Below are 18,479 nucleotides of genomic sequence, written 5' to 3'. Positions count from 1 at the left end.
ATGGCGTTGATCTGATAAAAAGCAGGAGGACAGCTATAACAACAACACCAACAACAACAACAACTTTCATACAATCCATATACACATGTACTGTACGTATTTTGGTTATATGATGCCTAAAAACATAAGTAGATTTTTATATGCGCAACATTGTAACAACTTTTTTTTCAATGGGAACCTCATGAAATATTATCGTATAATCTAAGATAGGGCTGTGAGAATTCTACTTGCAATTGTCCATAATATGAACCGATTTACCTTAAAAGCATTGACAGCATTTGGGTATATATATAAACGTTATAATATTCTGATACACACAACTATATGTTAACTGTGATAGATAATATTTTGCTAATACTTTGGAGTGCAGACAAGATATCTCTTAAATTTATGAATTTTCAATTTTAGCTGAAGAGAGAAAGATTAATGTAATCGTCTGCGCGTTGCATTCAGTCTTAAGTAAACATACATATATATATTGGATTATAAATACAGGGCATATGTGAAGTCAGGCACACAGTTGGCACAGGTAACAAATCATCTTACAAAGCTAAACTTGAGCACACTAGACATGTAATCAATGTTCGGTGTCATCCGTTTGGTATCAATTCGCAGCGATCTGTCGCTGACTAAATATCGGGGATTCTACAAAGCAAATCAAAGATAATCAATAATGTATATATAAATAAGTATATTCACGCTTACTTGCACACAGCTGGGATTAATGTCGCTCTGTCTGATCCACAATTCTAGCGGCTGGGTGCGCCAGCTTTGCTTGGACAGCACTGCCAGACAACGGCCGATGAATGCGTTGCCAATGCAACGAGATCTTGTCATATCCAAGATGCGCAGCTGGCGGCAGTTGATCACAAATTGCAGTAGACCCGCTGGACTCTCCAGCTGATAGCCGCACAGGTGCAGCTCGCAGAGCTCTGGCAGCTGAGCGGCCAGTGGGCAGAGCATTTGATCGCTGAGGCACTGTAGCTGTCCATCCTCCGACTGTCCGTGCACCTCCAATCTGCGCAGATGGCGTAGATTGCTTAGCTCACGAAAGAAGCGTTCATAGTCGTGTAGAAGTCCGCTAAAGCGAAAGCCTTCGATTTGCTTGATGCCGCCAGCTGCGGCATTGCTGAGTCGCGCTATGCGCGCCAGCACATCGAAGACAAAATTCTTGGAATATATGGAGAGCTTGTGTAGGCGTGGCAGGCGCAGCAGCTGCTGTGTTATGTCCGATTCCATGCACAGATGATAATCGGCAATCTTAATGTGCTCCAATGTGGGGCACAGCTGCACGTCAACCAAATCACAGCAGTTCACTTCATCGCAGTCCTCCATAATGTCAAACTTGCGCAGCTTCAGCTGCCGAAAGATGTCGCGAAAGTACTGCGACTCCAGATACTGACAGTCGTCCAGGCACAGCTCGTTTAGCAGCTCCAACTCGTGCAGATACTTGCCCGTCACCTGGCAGCCACGCAATTTGAGCTTGCGCAGCGAGGGAAACACACGCTTTAGCAAACGCACATCCTCGTCCACGAATCGAACTCGGCCACGTCGCGGCTCATGATCATCGCCCAGCCACTCCAGGCTGCTGACACCCGGCAAGCAGTGTTCATTTAGCATTCGCAATCGTCTCACATCCAGCCGATGGCAGCTGAGACGCTCCAGATGCGGCGCCAGTGCCAGCATGAATGCCTGAAAGTGACGCGACGACGCACGGCACAGCAGCTCATCTTGCAGCGCCACATTGTGCACACGCGTGCGCCACAGCGACTGGACAATGCTCCTCAGGCGGCTGTGCAGTTGGGTTAGCTCGAACTGTTGGTACACATTTAGTTGGGCCACTATCAAGGCCAGAACGTCATCATTTAGCTGCAGCAGTGTGCTGGGCTTTGGCTCTGTGGAGTAGCAACGGTTCACACTGGCCTACAAGTCATAGCGCTGCCTCAGCTTACCTGTTTCCTGTTTTGTGGCCATTTGTCGGCTGTGCTACAATTTCTGGTACTGTCACTTAGCTGTTGGCAGGCGCAAAGCATTTTAGACACTGCCAAACAAATGCAGCCTGACCAGCTGTCCAGGGTCCATAATTTCAGAGGCCTTGCTACCTAAACGTGCCTTCCTTAGGGGTGGTTTTCCAGGCAGGCTGGCCCACCTACCTACACTTAGCTTGCCGTCTTCAGTTAGAGATGCGACATGGGCAAGCCGATGATTGCGACTATCGTAGCTGTAACTTTTTAGCCGATAGTCGGCCAGCATATGCAAGTATTTTCAGTATTTGAATTTACCGTATTATACTTTTTTCTCTCATTGCGAGCTTTTTGTACAATGTATTAAGTTAATTAAATTATGTGTAATGTTAGGAATTTGCCTGCACCTACAAGATTCAGATAATTCAAACATATATGTGCATGATATATGTACAACTATGCAGATCGAGAAAATGTACACGACTTTGTCTTTGTTTTTTTGGAATCTTTGCAAACTGTTTTACTAAGCCGCTAAACTGTCGAGCTTAAAAATGAAGCTTCAAGTCAAAACAAAAAACTTGTACCGTCTGCAATATAACATATAGAGATATTCATACGAATCGTTTTTCTAACTATAACCTCAAAATTGGTTGTATTTGCGAAGCTTTTAGAAAAATAAAAGCATAATTTTTTCGTCGTTAGCCAACGAAATTTTGTATAAAAGTTATTATAATATACAGCATAAGCTTATTAGCGCAGCTGTTTAATATTTATTTTCATTATCATTATCATTATCATTTTAATTTTTTATTTATTTGTTTGGTGCTTACTACGTCTTTAATTTGTATGTATTTAGTTCGATTTAACTTGTACAATATATTCTATGTTGTATGTATAATGTATTATTATTCATTCAATTTCATTTGTCGGTATAGGCATATATTGTAGGTATATATAGTGTATATATTGTATCTGCATTATAGTACATTATTGTTTCTAATTACTTAGTATTGTTATTGATTTGTGTTTTAATTTTGCTTGTTCTTTCTGTTTCTTCTGTTCTTATCATTTCTTTGTTGTTGCTTTAATTGGCTGCGTTTTAGGAAACATTTTTCGACACCTGCAGCTTATTGTTAATAATAATAATAATAATTATTATTATTATTATTGTGTAAATTATGTGTGTTAAGCTATAATCGATTTATGCAAACTTACAAATTAATCTGTTTGTTAAATATTGCAACACACTTTAAAATTGCCATTCGCATGCTACAAATACAGTTGTTCAGTTAATATATTAGTTAATAATCGTATTATATATAATATACATATATATATATATATATATATATATATATATATACTCTATATGCATTTTATATACTGCGCTCTATTATACACATCTCCAATCTATTTTAAAAAACACCAAAAACTAACACGGCTAAAACAACTACATAAACATGTTTGCTTGTGTGTGTGTGTGTGTGTGTGTGTGTGTGTCTCTCTTCACATTTAGACGAAGTTTTCACAAGGGTTTTTCTTTATTTTGACTCTGTATTTTCCCTTATAAAAATACATTAGACTAAAGCGATTCGTTATGCAATCAGAAATCTGTGAAAACTTCGCAAAAATGTTTTTTTTTTTTTGCTTAAATAATTTAATTCTTGCGCACATTTGTTTTTGTTTTTGTTTTTTTTTTTTTACAATTTTTAATTGTTCCCTGCATTCTTAGTACATATTTATAAACTTCTGTCGCTGCCAATAAATGCCTTAAAAATAAAAACACAAACTGTATATATTTATTTTAAAATTTCATTTTCCTTCTTTAATGAACAAATCAAAGTGAAACCAAAAAATACTTAATTGTTTTTTGTGTATGATGTTTTATTTGTGTACATGTACAGTTTATCTGGTTAATTTAAATTATATGGTTTAATTAAAATATTAAATTAATAAAATGTTGCATTTAAAAGGAAGCATTATGTGTGTGTGTGTGAGTGTGTGTGTTTAAATATTAATAAACTTGACTCATCTAATAATATTATTTATTTATTATATTTTTTTCTTTTCGTTTTCTCTTTCCTTATTTGTTTGTGTAAAATTTAAAGCAGATATGTTGTTGCTTGTGGCGCTTGGGGCTTGCTTCTTCTATAATTTGTTGCTGTTTTCAACATAAGCACAGTAATTGTTATATTTAATTGTAGAGTTGTGCCTAGCTTTATTATTATTATTCTTGTTGTTGTTAACTTTAATAGTGTGTAGTTGGGGGGGAGGAGGTTATAACTTCATCGCTTAGTTTTCTTGTCATATCGTAATCGTAATCGTAATTAGAATTATAGCGCGTGCGCTACTCTACACACACATTTTGTAGATATAACTAAAAACTAATTCACTTTCGCTCTTTTGTCTCATTATAATCAATCTTAATTCTTCTTAGTAGTTCAACTAACATTAAATATAATAATATATAATTTTCTTCTTGCGTTTCTATCATCTCTCGTTAGTTCTTGACTTAGCCTACGATTATTCCTCTTCAACTCACTTGTTAGTTAACTGCTCTAATACGCCTTGCCCTATATAACAAAGTTTTCCATCCATAGGCAACAATTTGTCGGACTTAAACGTTAACGGGGCTGAAGGTTAAGAGGGTGGTTTGATATATATTAACTGGGCGCTGCTATTAGCATAATATTTGTGTAGTTTATATGTAAATGTATGCATAACTGTTTAAGCTGTTTCGCTACATACTTTGTCTTACAAAATGCACAAAATAATACAAAATTTTCCGACAATATCTCAAAGTTTTGCTGCAGTTTATATACAAAGTATGTATAATTGATATATATATATATATAAATATATATTTATGATAGTTGTATGGTATGAGGATGCCGTGTAAGAATATATGAATGTCTCTCTCTCTCACTTCCTATGCATAACTTAATGAAACATAATGTTAAAAATACAGGCGCCGAACTAAAAAAAAAAAACTGATTACAACTTTTTGAACCCATTGATGAACTCTCGCTAACTTGGCCGATAGCACAGCTAACAGCCAGCCCTAGCGCCGTCGTTACGCGTACATTTCATAAATGTGACAGAGACGTGAAAAATATATATTATATAGACGCTAAGCGCCTAAAAAGATCGGTTAGAGAACAATGAAGGGAAACTATGAGATGTTTTTTTTTCTTGTATTGCACGTTGCGCAAGCAGGCGCCTGACTGGAGAGTTGGGTAATAGGTAAGGGGTGAGACACATTATCGGGTTCAAGGCGTAACCAGCGCGCGGCTTTATAAAATATATAAATGAATATGTTTTATATGTATAACTAGCTGCTTATGTGTTGATGTGGATTGTTGTTGCCTTCAGTTGCTTCGATTGGCCGCCGGATTTTGTGTGCTTTTCTTTTTTACCACTGTGTTGTGGCTGTTGTGGCCGCCGCCGCCGTCGTCGGGTAGCCAGGCAGCAGGGGCTACTGTTAGTAAACCACCGGATGTTGCTCCACATTTGTGGGCAGATGCTGCAGTTGCATCGCGGCACGCGCCAGCGCGCTTGGATCACTTATCAATGCGATTGGCACCTGTGGCGGTGGCTGTTGCTGTTGTTGTTGCTGTGGCGGCGCCTGTGGATGCGACTGTTGTTGTTGTTGTTGCTGCTGTTGATGATGTTGCTGCTGCTGTTGCTGCTGCTGCTGATGCTGCTGGTGATGATGCGCCGCATGCTGTATGGACAATTGCAGCAACTGTTGCTGCTGCAGTTGCTGTTGCTGCTGCTGATGTGCAGCGACTGCCGCCTGCTGTTGCTGTTGTTGCTGCTGTGCGGCCACCTGTTGCTGATGTTGCTGATGCGCTGCTGCTGCCGCTTGTTGTTGAGCCGCCGCCGCCTGTTGCTGGGCAGCGGCTGCTGCTGCCGCCTGCTGTTGTGCGGCAACTGCTGCGGCCGCCTGCTGCTGCTTCTGCGACTGCTGGGCATTGTGGGAGATGAGCGTGCTGGTGACAAGCGGCACCAGGCCAGGCGTTAACTGGACGGCACCGGCGCCAGCCGCTGCAGCGCCCGCTGTTATCTGCTGAATGGTGTGCATCGTGGTCGTCGCCGAGTGATGGGGAACTGTAAAGGGGGAAGATGCGGTCAGTATGGCAATTGAACGAGCGTAGGCAGACACAGTCGCGTGTCTTGTTTCGTGTGTTCTGTGTCCGACTCACTTATGATCGGTTTCACTTCCTGCTTGACTTGGGTCAGCACACCAGCCGGTATTTGCGGATGCGGATGCACGGGTGGTGGCGGCATCATAGCATCCGGGTGATTCATCTTCATGTGGCGCTTCAAATTGCCGCGCTCGACGAAAGCCTTGCTGCACAGTGTGCACGCGTGCGGTTTCTCGCCCGAATGGGAGCGCATGTGCGAGACCAAGTGACCTGCGAAACGGACAATGGAAGCGACATGAAGATATCTGCCGACAAGGAGAGATCGAATTTCGACAAAAAACCAAGGGTGGCGGCTCTTCCGACTTCGGCAGCCGAAAAGTCGAGCCACTCCGAACCAAACCAATTCGAGCGAGCGGGCGGGCGGGCATTTTTCTTACATTTTCATTTTGTTTTTTGTTTTTTTTTTTTAGTTAGAGGTGAGGGAAACTTGGGGCAACTCAACCGATCGCACAGTGCAACGAATACTTGACAAAACCCAGTTATCCAAACTATTGATTAGATTATATGGGGATCTTTTTTAATCTTTTTGTTGATAATGACAAAACGCACAGAAAAAACGGAAACCCTAAGTCTCAAAATAATAATAATAAATAAATAAATCTTCATATCACCCCGAATAACTTATAAAAATAAATCGTTTTAGATCATCCTAAAAAATCAATTGCATTACCACTAGATAACTTTTGGAATAATTATATTAACTTATAACGCAATGTTTAATTATAATATATTTTGTTTAGAAAGATACCTAAAGCTCTATGCATTGTCTATTAATGATTACCTATGGAAAGCTATTCACAGACTTTCGGCTATAAATTTTAGAAAAGGAATCAATAAAAATGAGCTGAAATTGAAATTGACCTTAACAGAGATTATTCGCTGCACTGTGGGTTAGAGGAAGGGTTAAGGATTGGTTGGTTGATAACAGAAATGCGGCTGGACTGGGAAGACTACTATGCTGACGCCACGTCTCGCGTAATACACTCTGCTGCACAAAAGGCTACTCACCTTTGCATATGAAATTCTTGGGGCACTTCTCGCAGGCAAACGGACGCTCGCACTCCTGGCCCTTGGTGTGGCTGCGCTGATGGAACAGCAGATTACCCTTGAGGGGGAACGATTTACCGCACGTCTCGCAGGTGAAAGGACGATCGCCGGTGTGGCAACGGGACATATGATTAATCAAATGCTCCTTGCGTGTGAAGGGCTTGTTGCACACATTGCAACAATGGGGATTGTCGCTCGAGTGCTGGCGCATATGGTTATTGAGATGCTCCTTGCGCGTGAACGTCTTCTGGCAGTATTCGCATTTGTGCGGCGAATCTCCAGTGTGCAGGCGTACATGATTCGTCAAATGCTCCTTGCGGGTGAAGGTCTTCTTGCAGTAGCTGCAACGATGCGGCGAATCGCCCGTGTGCTGTCGCACATGATTCGTGAGGTGCTCCTTGCGCGTAAACGTCTTGGTGCAGTATGTGCACTTGTGCGGCGATTCGCCTGTATGTTGCCGTACATGATTAACCATGTGATCTTTGCGTGTGAACGCTTTCGTGCAGTACGTGCACTTGAACGGTGTCTCACCCGTGTGCTGGCGTATATGATTCACCAGATGCTCCTTGCGCGTAAACGTCTTCATGCAGTAGGAGCAGCGATGCGGCGACTCTCCCGTGTGCTGGCGCACGTGATTTAACAAATGCTCCTTGCGCGTAAACGTCTTGGAGCAGAAGTCGCACCGATGCGGCGTCTCGCCTGCTTGCGTGGTAAAAGGTAAGAATCGTACAATAACATTACAGATTAGTAATCATTCACAAACGAACCATATTAACAACAGATATACGTCATCAGTTATCAGTCCTTGTCATTGTTTTAAGTCTCGCTCCGATTGCGTGTTTCTCCCAATACAACAACATAACCCCAGATGAGTTCAATTTGGTGTCTGCTAATTCAGATATCAGTTTGATTGCTTTTCAATCATTGCAATTTCATTGGTCTAATATAAAATAGGATTAATCCATCATCGCAATCTCATGTCATCAGTCAGACTCTATGGACTTTTATATTTTTTTTTGTGATTAACTGGAATACCGGAATCTAATACAAGGAAATTCTAGCTACAAACGAGGGAGTTAATCAAATGAATTACGCCGATTCGAGTCACAAATAAATTATTCAAATTTTCGAGCAAGAAATGACTCATTACCAACACAAGGAATTTTTAGTAGGAGTAATTAAGCTTTACATATAAAGTGTTGTATTTAGCAAGGATTCAAAGCTTCGATCACCATAAGTTGCAGCGCATTTTATAATACTTGTAGTATTCCTCTTTAAATAAACTGTTCAATCAGCGTGATTGACTATTGTTACTGTACTGTTGTTTGGTGATATGAACGAATCATGCTACTTAAACCAATCTTATTGAATTCAAAATATTAGATCAATCAATGTAAGAGTTAACGAAAGCTTCAATCACTGTGATTGACAATTGTTTTGTTTCTTTTATCGAATTACGAATTACTTAAAATAAGCATATCAAATTCAGTTTTGATCAGTGATTAACAATGATAATACTGTTATTCATATTCAATCACAGTATTCAAAAATAATCAAATAGAATTCAGCATTTGAATCAATATCTGTGATTGACAATGATTTTACAGTGATTTTGATTAATCAATAACTCACTCATGCAATGAATTAATCCCATTTAATTGTGAATTTCGAATGGATTCGAATCACACTAAACCATTTGATTCATAATTATTGAAATTTTGTTGTTGTTATGAGGCCCCAGCCCTTATGGTTCGTTATCGCTGCTCGTGCACCAATCGCGCATGTGTTTGTGGCTGTGTATGACTGTGGAGGGGTTTCTTCCGGTCCAATTTTGGACACTGATGGGCTGTACGAAATTTAGCGGTAAAATGCAATGGACTTGGCTTAGAGTGTGTATTTGTGTTGTGGTCGGGTTATGCGTTGGGCTGGTTGTTTGGTTGGTTGGTTCCGTTTTGTCTCTTTACCTGTATGCCAGAGTATGTGATTGGTGAAATGCTCCTTGCGACTAAAGCTCTTGCCGCAGATTTCGCAACGAAACGGCGTCTCGTTGGTGTGGGAGCGCATATGGTTGGCTAGGTGCTCCTTGCGCGTGTATTTCTTGCCGCAGACATCGCACTGATGCGGTGTTTGACCTGTTTGTTGGTGGTACACAGAACAGAGAACAGAAAGTATAGGGTGGGGAGATTTTTTTTCTGGTTAGCGCAAGCATTCAAATATGTTTTTCAACGCGATCATATTCTCGTATTATTCTCTAGACATTTGTTGTTTCAAATTTCAAATGACCCGCCAAATAATCATAATCAAAATATTTAAAACAAAACTAATAGCTAAAAAATACAAATTTAAATAATAAAAAAATTCACTAGAAAAGAAAAAAAGAAACCCCCGGCACCGCTATGTGTGTGTGAAACTGGCCGTGGCTTGCGTTGGGTTCGAACGAAGCGAACGGAGGCTCGGCTTTGTGGGTGGCGCATGGTCGGTGGGCGTGGTTTTTTTTGGTCATGTGAAGCGTATGTGTATGAGAGGATGTAGTTGTGTGCGTGTTTGTTTGTGTGCATTTGTGTGTGCCTGATACTCTAACTAGAGCTGGAAACCAATTGGATTTGCGTTTCAATTTCATATACATTAATTACTGAGCATCCCTAATGGCGGCACTTTCCATTGAAAGCTTTCCAGTTCTAGATATTCTGCGCTAATGCTAATGCAAAATGCAAATGTGTGCGTGAACGTAAAGTTCGTCTGGTGAATGAAGCCGGGTTCGACGCCAAAAATCTAACCCTAAATTATATGCATGTGTGTTGCAGGAATGGGAGAATCTCTCCAGCCCACTAGGTGTAAAGTGTTTTCTTTGTTTGTCTTCTGTCGCACTATGAACGCCGTAGGCACAGGCACAGGACGTTGGCAATCGACAAGCAGCAACAACGAACGCTTCTTTATTTTCAAGCACCCTGTACAGCAGAGAGAGGGGGGGCGGGAGAGCGTTTACAAAACTGGGATACTAAGGAAATGGAGCACAGGCAGACTACACGAAGCGAGTAGGAAGAATCGAAGACGATTTAAATAACAGGAACAATTGGAGGATTGAAGTGAGTGGTTTGATGATGAGTGAATGATTGTGAGCATGTGAGAGTGAGAGTGAGTGTGTGTGTGTGTGGGTGTGTGTGTGATGTTGGCTTGGGGGGGTAGGATTGTTATGAGCGGTATGAGCGAGTATTGAGCGAGAACATTGGAAATGTACTGAGCTTAACAGCAATCGACAGCATCAATTAAAATCGTATAATGTAAAGACTTTACGAAATTTCATCAAATTGATTTAACTACTATAAAAAAAAACAACTATTCGTTTGATTCGAAATATCAAATATCGTTGGTTATCAAATGCATTCAAAATTTCTTCAAATTGCATACTTTGCACCTCTCCCAAATGAGATCTTCTTGTTTTAATATCAAGTGGTGCTTACTATCGATAGTTATTCAGCTCTTAAATGCATAGGCAAAAATGTGAGTGTGTTGTGGGTGAGAGGTTGTGAGTACAAAATGCAGGGAAGCTGAAGGGCTACATATAAGGAGGCTTATATATAGGAAGCACAAGCAATGTAAAGACAGTGGGTAGGAGAGGGAAGCAGACGATAGGAATTACGCACGATGAGTTGCGGTTACTTGATTGATTGAGATTCGATTGAGATTTGATTGATCAATTGATTGATTTTGATTTGGTTGGTGTGATGTGATGGCTGTTGATATTATCTGTAGCTGATTTGGTTGTATTTTCATTTTGGTTTTGTTTTGTACTCTACTGGAATTTTGGTAATTTGATAATCGTTTTACGATTTTCGGTTTGACTTTTAATTATTAAATTTTTGTTTGGTTTGGTTTGGTTTTTTTTTTTTTGGTTTTTTTTGTATTTGTGGTCGTGGCGCTCGCCGCTCGCATTGTCCGCCCCCGGTCACCAAATCACACTCACCAGTGTGCCACATGTAGTGGTTAACATAGTGTTCCTTGCGCGTGAAGGACTTCTTACAAATATCGCAACGATGTGGCGTCTCACCCGTGTGTTTGCGCACATGATTAACCATGTGCTCCTTGCGCGTAAACGTCTTGGCGCAGTACTGACAACGGAACGGTGTTTCGCCCGTATGCGAACGAAAATGATTGTCCAGATGCTCTTTGCGTGCGAAAGTCTTTTGGCAAATGGTGCAGGCGAATGGCTTGTCCGTTGAATGCCGTTTCATATGGCGCTCCAGACTTGTATTATTGGCAAACACATTGAAGCACACAATGCAAGTGAACATGGGACCGCCAATGTGGATCTTCCCATGCCGGGTCAAATCCTGCGATGTGGTAAAACCCTGACCGCATACCTGACACATAAACGGCTTGCGCTCGCTGTGGTAGCGACGGTGCACAATCAGCTGATAGCGAAACTGGAACATTTTGCCACAAATGTCGCACACATGCGTACCAGTCGCTATGGGCGTGCCATCCGGCGCCAACGCAACGCTCGATTGCCCATCGACGCCATGAATGCCGCCCTCCATTTTCGGCATTAGCAACTCACCCGTCGTCGTCGTTGTCGAGTTGTTGTTATTGTTGTTGTTGTTCTGGCCCCCATTCCCCCCGTTGCTGCCAGAGCTAGTCGTGGTCACCGTGGCGCTGCCCTGTTGTGATCCAGCATTTGTGCTTGTCGCTGGGGCTTGCTGTTGCTGCTGTTGCTGTTGGGCTGTGGCCGCCGCTGAGGCGGCCGCTGCAGCCGCGGCTGCTGCATTGGCGGATGCCATTACAGCAGCGACGGCTGCATTATTTGTGGACGCCGCCGCTGCTGCTGCAGCTGCGCTAGCCGAATGCGTTGTCTGCGGCGGTAGTGGCGGTGGCGGTGGCAGCTGCGGCGGTGGCAGCTGGCTGCCATGCACCGCCGCCACATGATTCACCACATCGCCATGGATTTTGCCAAAGACCTCGTGATACGTAAATAACTGTGATATATCCTCAATGTTCACTTTATACATTTCAATGCCGTGTGGCGGCTTGCCGCCGTCCTCTTTATGATCTGATTTGCTGCCGGGCAATGGCGGCGGTCCGCCCAAAGTGATGGTGGTGCCACCGCCAGTGGTCACCACCGGTGCTGAAACCACCGAAGGTGCCGAACTGGCAGCGCTCACGTGCTGCATTTATGGAGAACTACACGCAAATTATGTTGCCTCTCTCTCTCTTTTTTTCTTTCTAATAATTCTTGTTGTTCTCGTGTTGATTGTTGTTGATTGTTGTTGCTGCTGCTTCTTAAACAGTTGTTGTTATTGTTGTTGTAGTTGTTGCAATTGCTGTTGTTGCTGCTGCTGTAGCTGTGGTTGATGCAGCCTACATATTGTTGTCGTTGTTGCTGCTGTCGACTGCTTTCGCTGGCCGTCGTGGCTACAAAAAGTCAAGTGGAATTTGTTGGCTCTGGTTATTGAAATTGGACAATAGCGGGCATCAAAGCAGAGGGAGCGCTAGGCAAAATTACCATGTAGCTTATTCTTCTTTTCTGTACTAGGACATGCCCATGTGTACTTTTTCTTATAGCTGGGTCTATCCGACTGCGGTCCGAGTCCTGGTAGTTTAACCTAGAAGTAGTAAACATTGCAGAGTTCAGTAAGAAATCTAGCCACATAGGCACATTGCTGCAGTCGATGGCAACCGACAGCTCCATACTCTGTTCAGTCTTAATTAACGATTACGAATACTCTCCTAATAAGTATCTATGACACTTGGCCCAAACCCATGACATTCAAACTCTGAGTTAATACAATTTCGATCTTCGTAAGTTGTGGAAGCAACTCCATTTTGGTTTGCTCAAAAAGCAGATCATGAGTAGTTTACCTGTCAAATTTTAAGACTGTAACTGTAAACCTATAGCAGGTTTAGATTTTAAAAGTACGCCCTGCTCTTTTAGGCGAAGCCCCACACTTTTATATCTCTTTTTTATGTTTAACAGACAGTCAGATATACAGTAGAACTAAAATACTCGTTTTCGCACTTTAAACTGCAAAACACTAACTAATTAAAATAAAAAAAAAAATACATTGAAATCAGTTGTATCTAACAAAGTTGCAATAGTTATTAAACGCAGCATCAACATGATTGGGCAGAAATTTAAATAAACTCTGTAATTACATTCTATCAGTTGGCTGACAGACAGCACAACGGGAACAGTTAACAGTGTGACAACATTTTGTGAGTTAGGCGTAACTCTTTCTGTAGTTGTTGTTGTTGTTGTAAAGTGCACTAATGTTAAGCTGGTGTATTGGCGCCGCTGGCGAACGTTAACCCTTCAACATACGAGTACAGTTGAGCAGCATACACGAACGCACATATACCCAGAGCCATTTACATCAGTAACTAATTCTCATATGTAAAGATGTTCAAAAATGCGGCTGGGCAGATATTGATTTTATGGTGATAAACTGAAAATATTGCCCATTAGAGTAAAGAGGCTTAAGCACAAAAACTGAGCGTTCTTTTGCACACACAATGAAATAGCTTTATATAAATTGTAAAAGCAAAACACACGCACACGCAAATAAATATCCAAGCAGACATAGGAAAAGGGAGTGGAGTTATGGGTGTGAAGTATGGCTCCGTCGATATGCCTCCCTTTAGCAGGATTCAGGATTTAGATATCCAATCAGAGAATACAAGCATTTGATAGAAGTTGTGAGAGCGCGCGTGGAGAGTATGGGAGTACAAGTGTGAGTGTAAGTGTGAGAGGAGGCAGGTGGCTGATGTAAATATCAAGAAGTACAAATCGATTAAAGACAACGCGCTTTGGAGCGTAAGTGTTTGTGTATGTGTAAGAAAAACTAGAGCTGCCTGCGGGGGGTTAAATAAATGCAAGGCATACAGAGAGAAACGAAGCGCGCGCGCACGATTGGGGGATAGATGAATAGAGGGTAGCGGAGAGTATATTGTTTGCTTAGGTCCTGAGCTATAGCAAGCACTTAAGCAGCATACTTCCCTCTCTCAAAGCTGTACTCTCTCACTCTCTTTGCGTCTTTCCATTTGATTGTTTTCAGTGGTCCAGCAAATAATTCAGCTAAGCAGAGGACACACAAACACAATGCAAGTATGTGCGAGAAAGAGAGGGGGTGTGGGAGAGTTCATGTAACACAAAAAGGGCGCCACTTTTTATATGGTGAGGTAGGAATATATATATATATATATATAGCTACATATGTAACACATACATTTTATTGTATGTAACTCGAATTTGTGCTGCCTGGGCCCGGGAAAATGGGCGGCACAGGCACGAGAAAAAAGGCTAATAAAGCTTAACTCTAAGATATCACAAATATAAACATAAATGGAAAAGTTTCATCGGATTGAAAAAAGGAATATTAAATAGGTAATACAATACTAAACATATATATTTTAAAATGATTGGATTCTTTTTATATGGCAAAGTATAATTTCGTGGTCAAAGCTAAAATTATTGCATACGATAAAATTATTTTAAGCAAACCGTACCCCAATTTAAATCTATATTATTTTTAAAACTAGTATAAAGTAGTTAATTACAATCGACAAACCGAGAATTTCACTTACGTTATGCAATATGTTGCGCTCGGACTTTTAATCGTCGCCTTTCTGTCTCACAGGGAGCAGAAATTATATATTAAATGTACTTTAAAATTAACCGGCTGCCGCGCTCAATGCATTTTCAATCATTACTTCGTTACGTTCGGGCCACCTGCAAGAAGAGAGGCAACGATAACAGCAGCGGTGAGCAACAGTTTGTTTTGTGTTTATGTTTACGCGAAATAATCAAACAGACCGCGCGGTACAGTTGCACTCCCCTTCCCACTATTAAAGTTTGCCGCCATCATGCACGGAACACCAGAAAGCAGGGAAGGCAGCAAAGGCAAATCAAGTGAAAATTATTTGCAGTCAATATGCAAAAGTACACACATACAACAGATGTGTACATATGCATATGTATAAGTGTATATGTGTGTGCTTGTACAGGCACACAGATGAAAGCTGCGTCGCAATTAACGGCAGGGGGCGACAGACAATTGGCAGGGCTAACATGATTGAAATTGGAAGTCGTTGTAATATGTGCATATTTTTATTCAATAGGAAGCATACATACATATACATATGTATATACTCCACATAATTTTGTATCAAATATAAGTAATAAGTAATTGAGCATCTAAAAACGATCGATACTATTAAAATATCACTCATATCGTGCTAAAAAATCAAATAATTTATATGTACTATAAGTACGTATACACATACATACGTATGTGTTTATGTATGTACTACATCTATTGCGGTATGTGCGTGCATTGCCCGTCTTCTAGATGTTGAACCTCTCTGCTTTAGTTTGCTTTTGGCTCCTCTGCCAACACAAAAAAAAAAAAAAGAAGTTGTATTTTATTCTCTCTGCTGCCTCTCTCACTGGTTTCTTGGCCCGCAATCGTCTCTTCATTGTGTGGCCTGGCCCATGCCTCTACTTCCTTGCTTTGTGCACTTTTATATTTTGCTTTATTTGTTGTTTCGTTGTTCGCTCACACGACGTTCGCTGCCGCTCTCGCTCTTTCGTACGCTGTTTCTGCCTCTCACTCTCTCACACATACATTGCCTCTCAGTATTCATTGAACAACGCTCCACCGTTTCCTCATACACACCCCTCTGACGATTTGCACGTTGACGCTACGTACAATTCCAACCGCCTAAAGCGGAAAACCAATAAAAACGAATTGAATCGCAAAGCGTAAGTACAAAATAAAGCGAAAAAGGCTGGCACAGGCAAAACGAGAAAAAATGAAAGCTAAGGCGGGCGCGCGACGAGCGAACCAAAACGAAAAGAGAACAGTACAGGCGGCGCATACAAGTTTTGCGTTTTGCCCACATTCTATGTCGAACTCGAGTTATAGTTATAATTATTTCTGTCGTTGCCTCGTCTCTCGGCTTTTTATTTTTAATTTTGTTTGGTTGTCGCTCAATTTTTCGCTGAGCAGGGAGAGGCGTGAGAGAGATACATATGTATTTTCATTACAGGCAATTAGTGTGCATTTCATAATTGTTTAATAAAATAGAATATATATAAAAAAAATAAAAAGAAAACTCGAAATGAAAAAAAAAAAACACTATTATAGTATACTGATGTATAAACTAAAAATCAGAAACCCTAACTTAATGTAACATATGGTACCCAAAAATCTAAATATGTAATTTCCGAATAAGATATTCACAGCCCATATATACACGCATACAATCAAAGCTCACTTGCATTTGCATTTATTAATACGAAAAATTAATTTTTCGAAAATGCAACCCTGCGTCGCAGAGCAAACAAGAAAATGACACGATGATGACGTTAATGGGAACTCGGTATGTGTATATATATACATTACGAAGTCACACACACGCTCTCACAGATACAACACATAAGCGCACAGCAGCTCACGTATCTCATTCAAACGTACACACATAAGCATGCATAAGTTGCTCACACTCTCTCACACACACACACACTGATGTCGACCGCAGTCATTTGATAATATTGTATTAGAATTTCACAAATGTACACTATTTTTCCAATCAGATTATTTCCACTCGCATCCATGAGCACTTTTCACTGTAAAGCCTCACTACCCCAACCAATTACTTGTGTGCATTTTTGCATAAACATTCGCTAAAATATGTTCTTATGACGCCATTATATGTATGTATGTATGAAAAATTACTTGATTGTAGTGGTTGCGGTGCGTGTATGTGGAAAAAACTTTAGCAGCACAGCAGCAACAGTAGTAGAAAAATCAAAACGCCGCGCGGGTGAGAGGCGGTGGTGTACGGTGTACAGAGCAAAGCAAACTGAAAATTGAATGAGACGCGGAGGCAGCAGAAGCAGAAGCGCGATGTAAAGTTCTTCGTGAGGCGCATTCGTTTCGTGCCCTGCACGAACACACAGTGAGCACAAACAATTGACATACCACGTTCCCGCGAACGGAATTTTCAATATGTTCAATTTTATTTTAGAAACTTCCCCAACCGGCTTAAAGAAATTAACTTAAAAATAAATAAATCTACAAAATGTAATATTTCAAAATAAAATAACATTTTGTTAATTGTCTTGAGTAAATAATACATTTTCATATAACCAAGCAGATTAAGGTGCAGCAGTACAGTTGTTAAAAACATCTGCTTGAACACCTTATGAGTGAGTCAGCATGTTCGATAAATTATTGTTGTTTTCTTAATGTATATACATATTTAAAAAAGAGAGAATTTATAAATTAATAGGGGTAATAAATAGATAAAAATAATTGTTTTTGTTACTTATGTACGTTAGCACCAATTCTACATAGTTTCGAACTACCCATGCTGTGCATTCGTGCAGAGCTCTTGTATCGTGTTCGGCGTTCCTGTTTCTCGTGGGAGAAGCAGAGAAAAAGCAAAGAGAGAAAGAGATGGTGTTTGAGAGAGAGGTACAGAAACAGTATGTCGTTTTTGCGTGTATGTGAGTACGTTTGTGTGCGATTGCGTTGTTCTTATTGACTGGCTGCGCGCTGCTTTTAGGAGCTTGTGCTTGGGCATAAAAAGGCGGTAAAAATTTTAAGCTAAAATATGGCAGCATTATAGTTGAACAATCATTAAATACACATACAGCATACTTGACTTCGCGGTTAGGATTAAATACTTTAATGCACATACACATGCACATGCATGCGCATGCATATGCACAATTTACTTACAGCGGTCAGACCAGAAAACCAAGTTCTTTCGACTTGCCCACCACTCCTCTTTTTTCTTGCTTGTGTATGTTGCAGCAGCAGGCGTCCAGCACCACAACGCATACAATTCTTCCAAATGGCGGCTGAAGACGGGCACCAACAGCGTCAAAATTTCATACCGCACGCACTTTGGCTATCTTCTTTTTGCGAACATTTTGCACCGCGTTTACGCATATTATTTCACTTTTTTATAACAGCATTTTTTGTGCACAAAATATGAAGAGCGAGGAGAGCAGAATTAGGGATGGTTCTAGCCAGCTATCGAAACTTCGATATTTAACAAATTACTCTCTGATATTTTCTGCATGGTAACTACTGTGCGCCATAGATTTGATATCGATGTTAGTAAGTTTTTTGAATTGGGCTTAGAATGGTTAGTAAATAATTAGTTGGGTAATATAATGGAGAAACTAATATACGCATGCTTATACAAGTTGTACACATATAAAGTACTATTAATATAGTAACAAATATGATTGGCT

At 40.8% G+C, this 18,479-nt stretch overlaps 2 protein-coding genes across 8 annotated transcripts; both read right to left on the bottom strand.

Moving 5' to 3' along the window:
- Nucleotides 1-443: 443 nt before the first annotated feature.
- On the bottom strand, nt 444-2,179 carry LOC115759868. Its single transcript, XM_030700978.1, has 3 exons — nt 1,953-2,179; nt 706-1,895; nt 444-645 (listed from the first exon to the last, which is right to left on the bottom strand). Exons 1-3 carry the CDS (start codon nt 1,972-1,974, stop codon nt 538-540), a joined length of 1,320 nt encoding a protein of 439 aa, XP_030556838.1. The 5' UTR covers nt 1,975-2,179; the 3' UTR covers nt 444-537.
- Nucleotides 2,180-3,996: 1,817 nt separating this feature from the next.
- On the bottom strand, nt 3,997-18,078 carry LOC115759768 (gastrula zinc finger protein XlCGF57.1). Of its 7 annotated transcripts, none has more exons than XM_030700832.1 (6): nt 17,959-18,078; nt 12,720-12,819; nt 9,184-9,351; nt 7,181-7,921; nt 6,170-6,382; nt 3,997-6,074 (listed from the first exon to the last, which is right to left on the bottom strand). In XM_030700832.1, exons 1-6 carry the CDS (start codon nt 18,058-18,060, stop codon nt 5,446-5,448), a joined length of 1,953 nt encoding a protein of 650 aa, XP_030556692.1. In that variant the 5' UTR covers nt 18,061-18,078; the 3' UTR covers nt 3,997-5,445. The 7 variants fall into 7 exon arrangements, with proteins under 7 accessions (XP_030556692.1, XP_030556693.1, XP_030556687.1 ...); XM_030700833.1 differs by lacking the exon at nt 17,959-18,078 and adding an exon at nt 16,951-17,022; XM_030700827.1 differs by lacking the exons at nt 12,720-12,819; nt 17,959-18,078 and adding an exon at nt 11,184-12,458.
- Nucleotides 18,079-18,479: the final 401 nt, after the last annotated feature.

This window comes from Drosophila novamexicana, unplaced genomic scaffold (genome assembly GCF_003285875.2).
Source record: "Drosophila novamexicana strain 15010-1031.04,08,12 unplaced genomic scaffold, DnovRS2.1 tig00000387-arrow-pilon, whole genome shotgun sequence".
Lineage (NCBI taxonomy): Eukaryota > Metazoa > Arthropoda > Insecta > Diptera > Drosophilidae > Drosophila > Drosophila novamexicana.
This window is presented reverse-complemented; position numbering and strand designations above follow the sequence as displayed.

Excerpts from the sequence above, each read along its gene's own strand:
- LOC115759768 (XM_030700827.1), bottom strand. The coding sequence starts at position 12,387 with ATGCAGCACGTGAGCGCTGCCAGTTCGGCACCTTCGGTGGTTTCAGCA. Across the intron at positions 6,383-7,180 it reads CAAGAATTTCATATGCAAAG|GTCACTTGGTCTCGCACATG; the intron begins GTGAGTAGCCTT and ends TCCGTTTCGCAG. Across the intron at positions 6,075-6,169 it reads GGAAGTGAAACCGATCATAA|TTCCCCATCACTCGGCGACG; the intron begins GTGAGTCGGACA and ends CCCCCTTTACAG.
- LOC115759868 (XM_030700978.1), bottom strand. The coding sequence starts at position 1,974 with ATGGCCACAAAACAGGAAACAG. Across the intron at positions 1,896-1,952 it reads GGCCACAAAACAGGAAACAG|AGCCAAAGCCCAGCACACTG; the intron begins GTAAGCTGAGGC and ends GCTACTCCACAG. Across the intron at positions 646-705 it reads TTAATCCCAGCTGTGTGCAA|AATCCCCGATATTTAGTCAG; the intron begins GTAAGCGTGAAT and ends TTTGCTTTGTAG.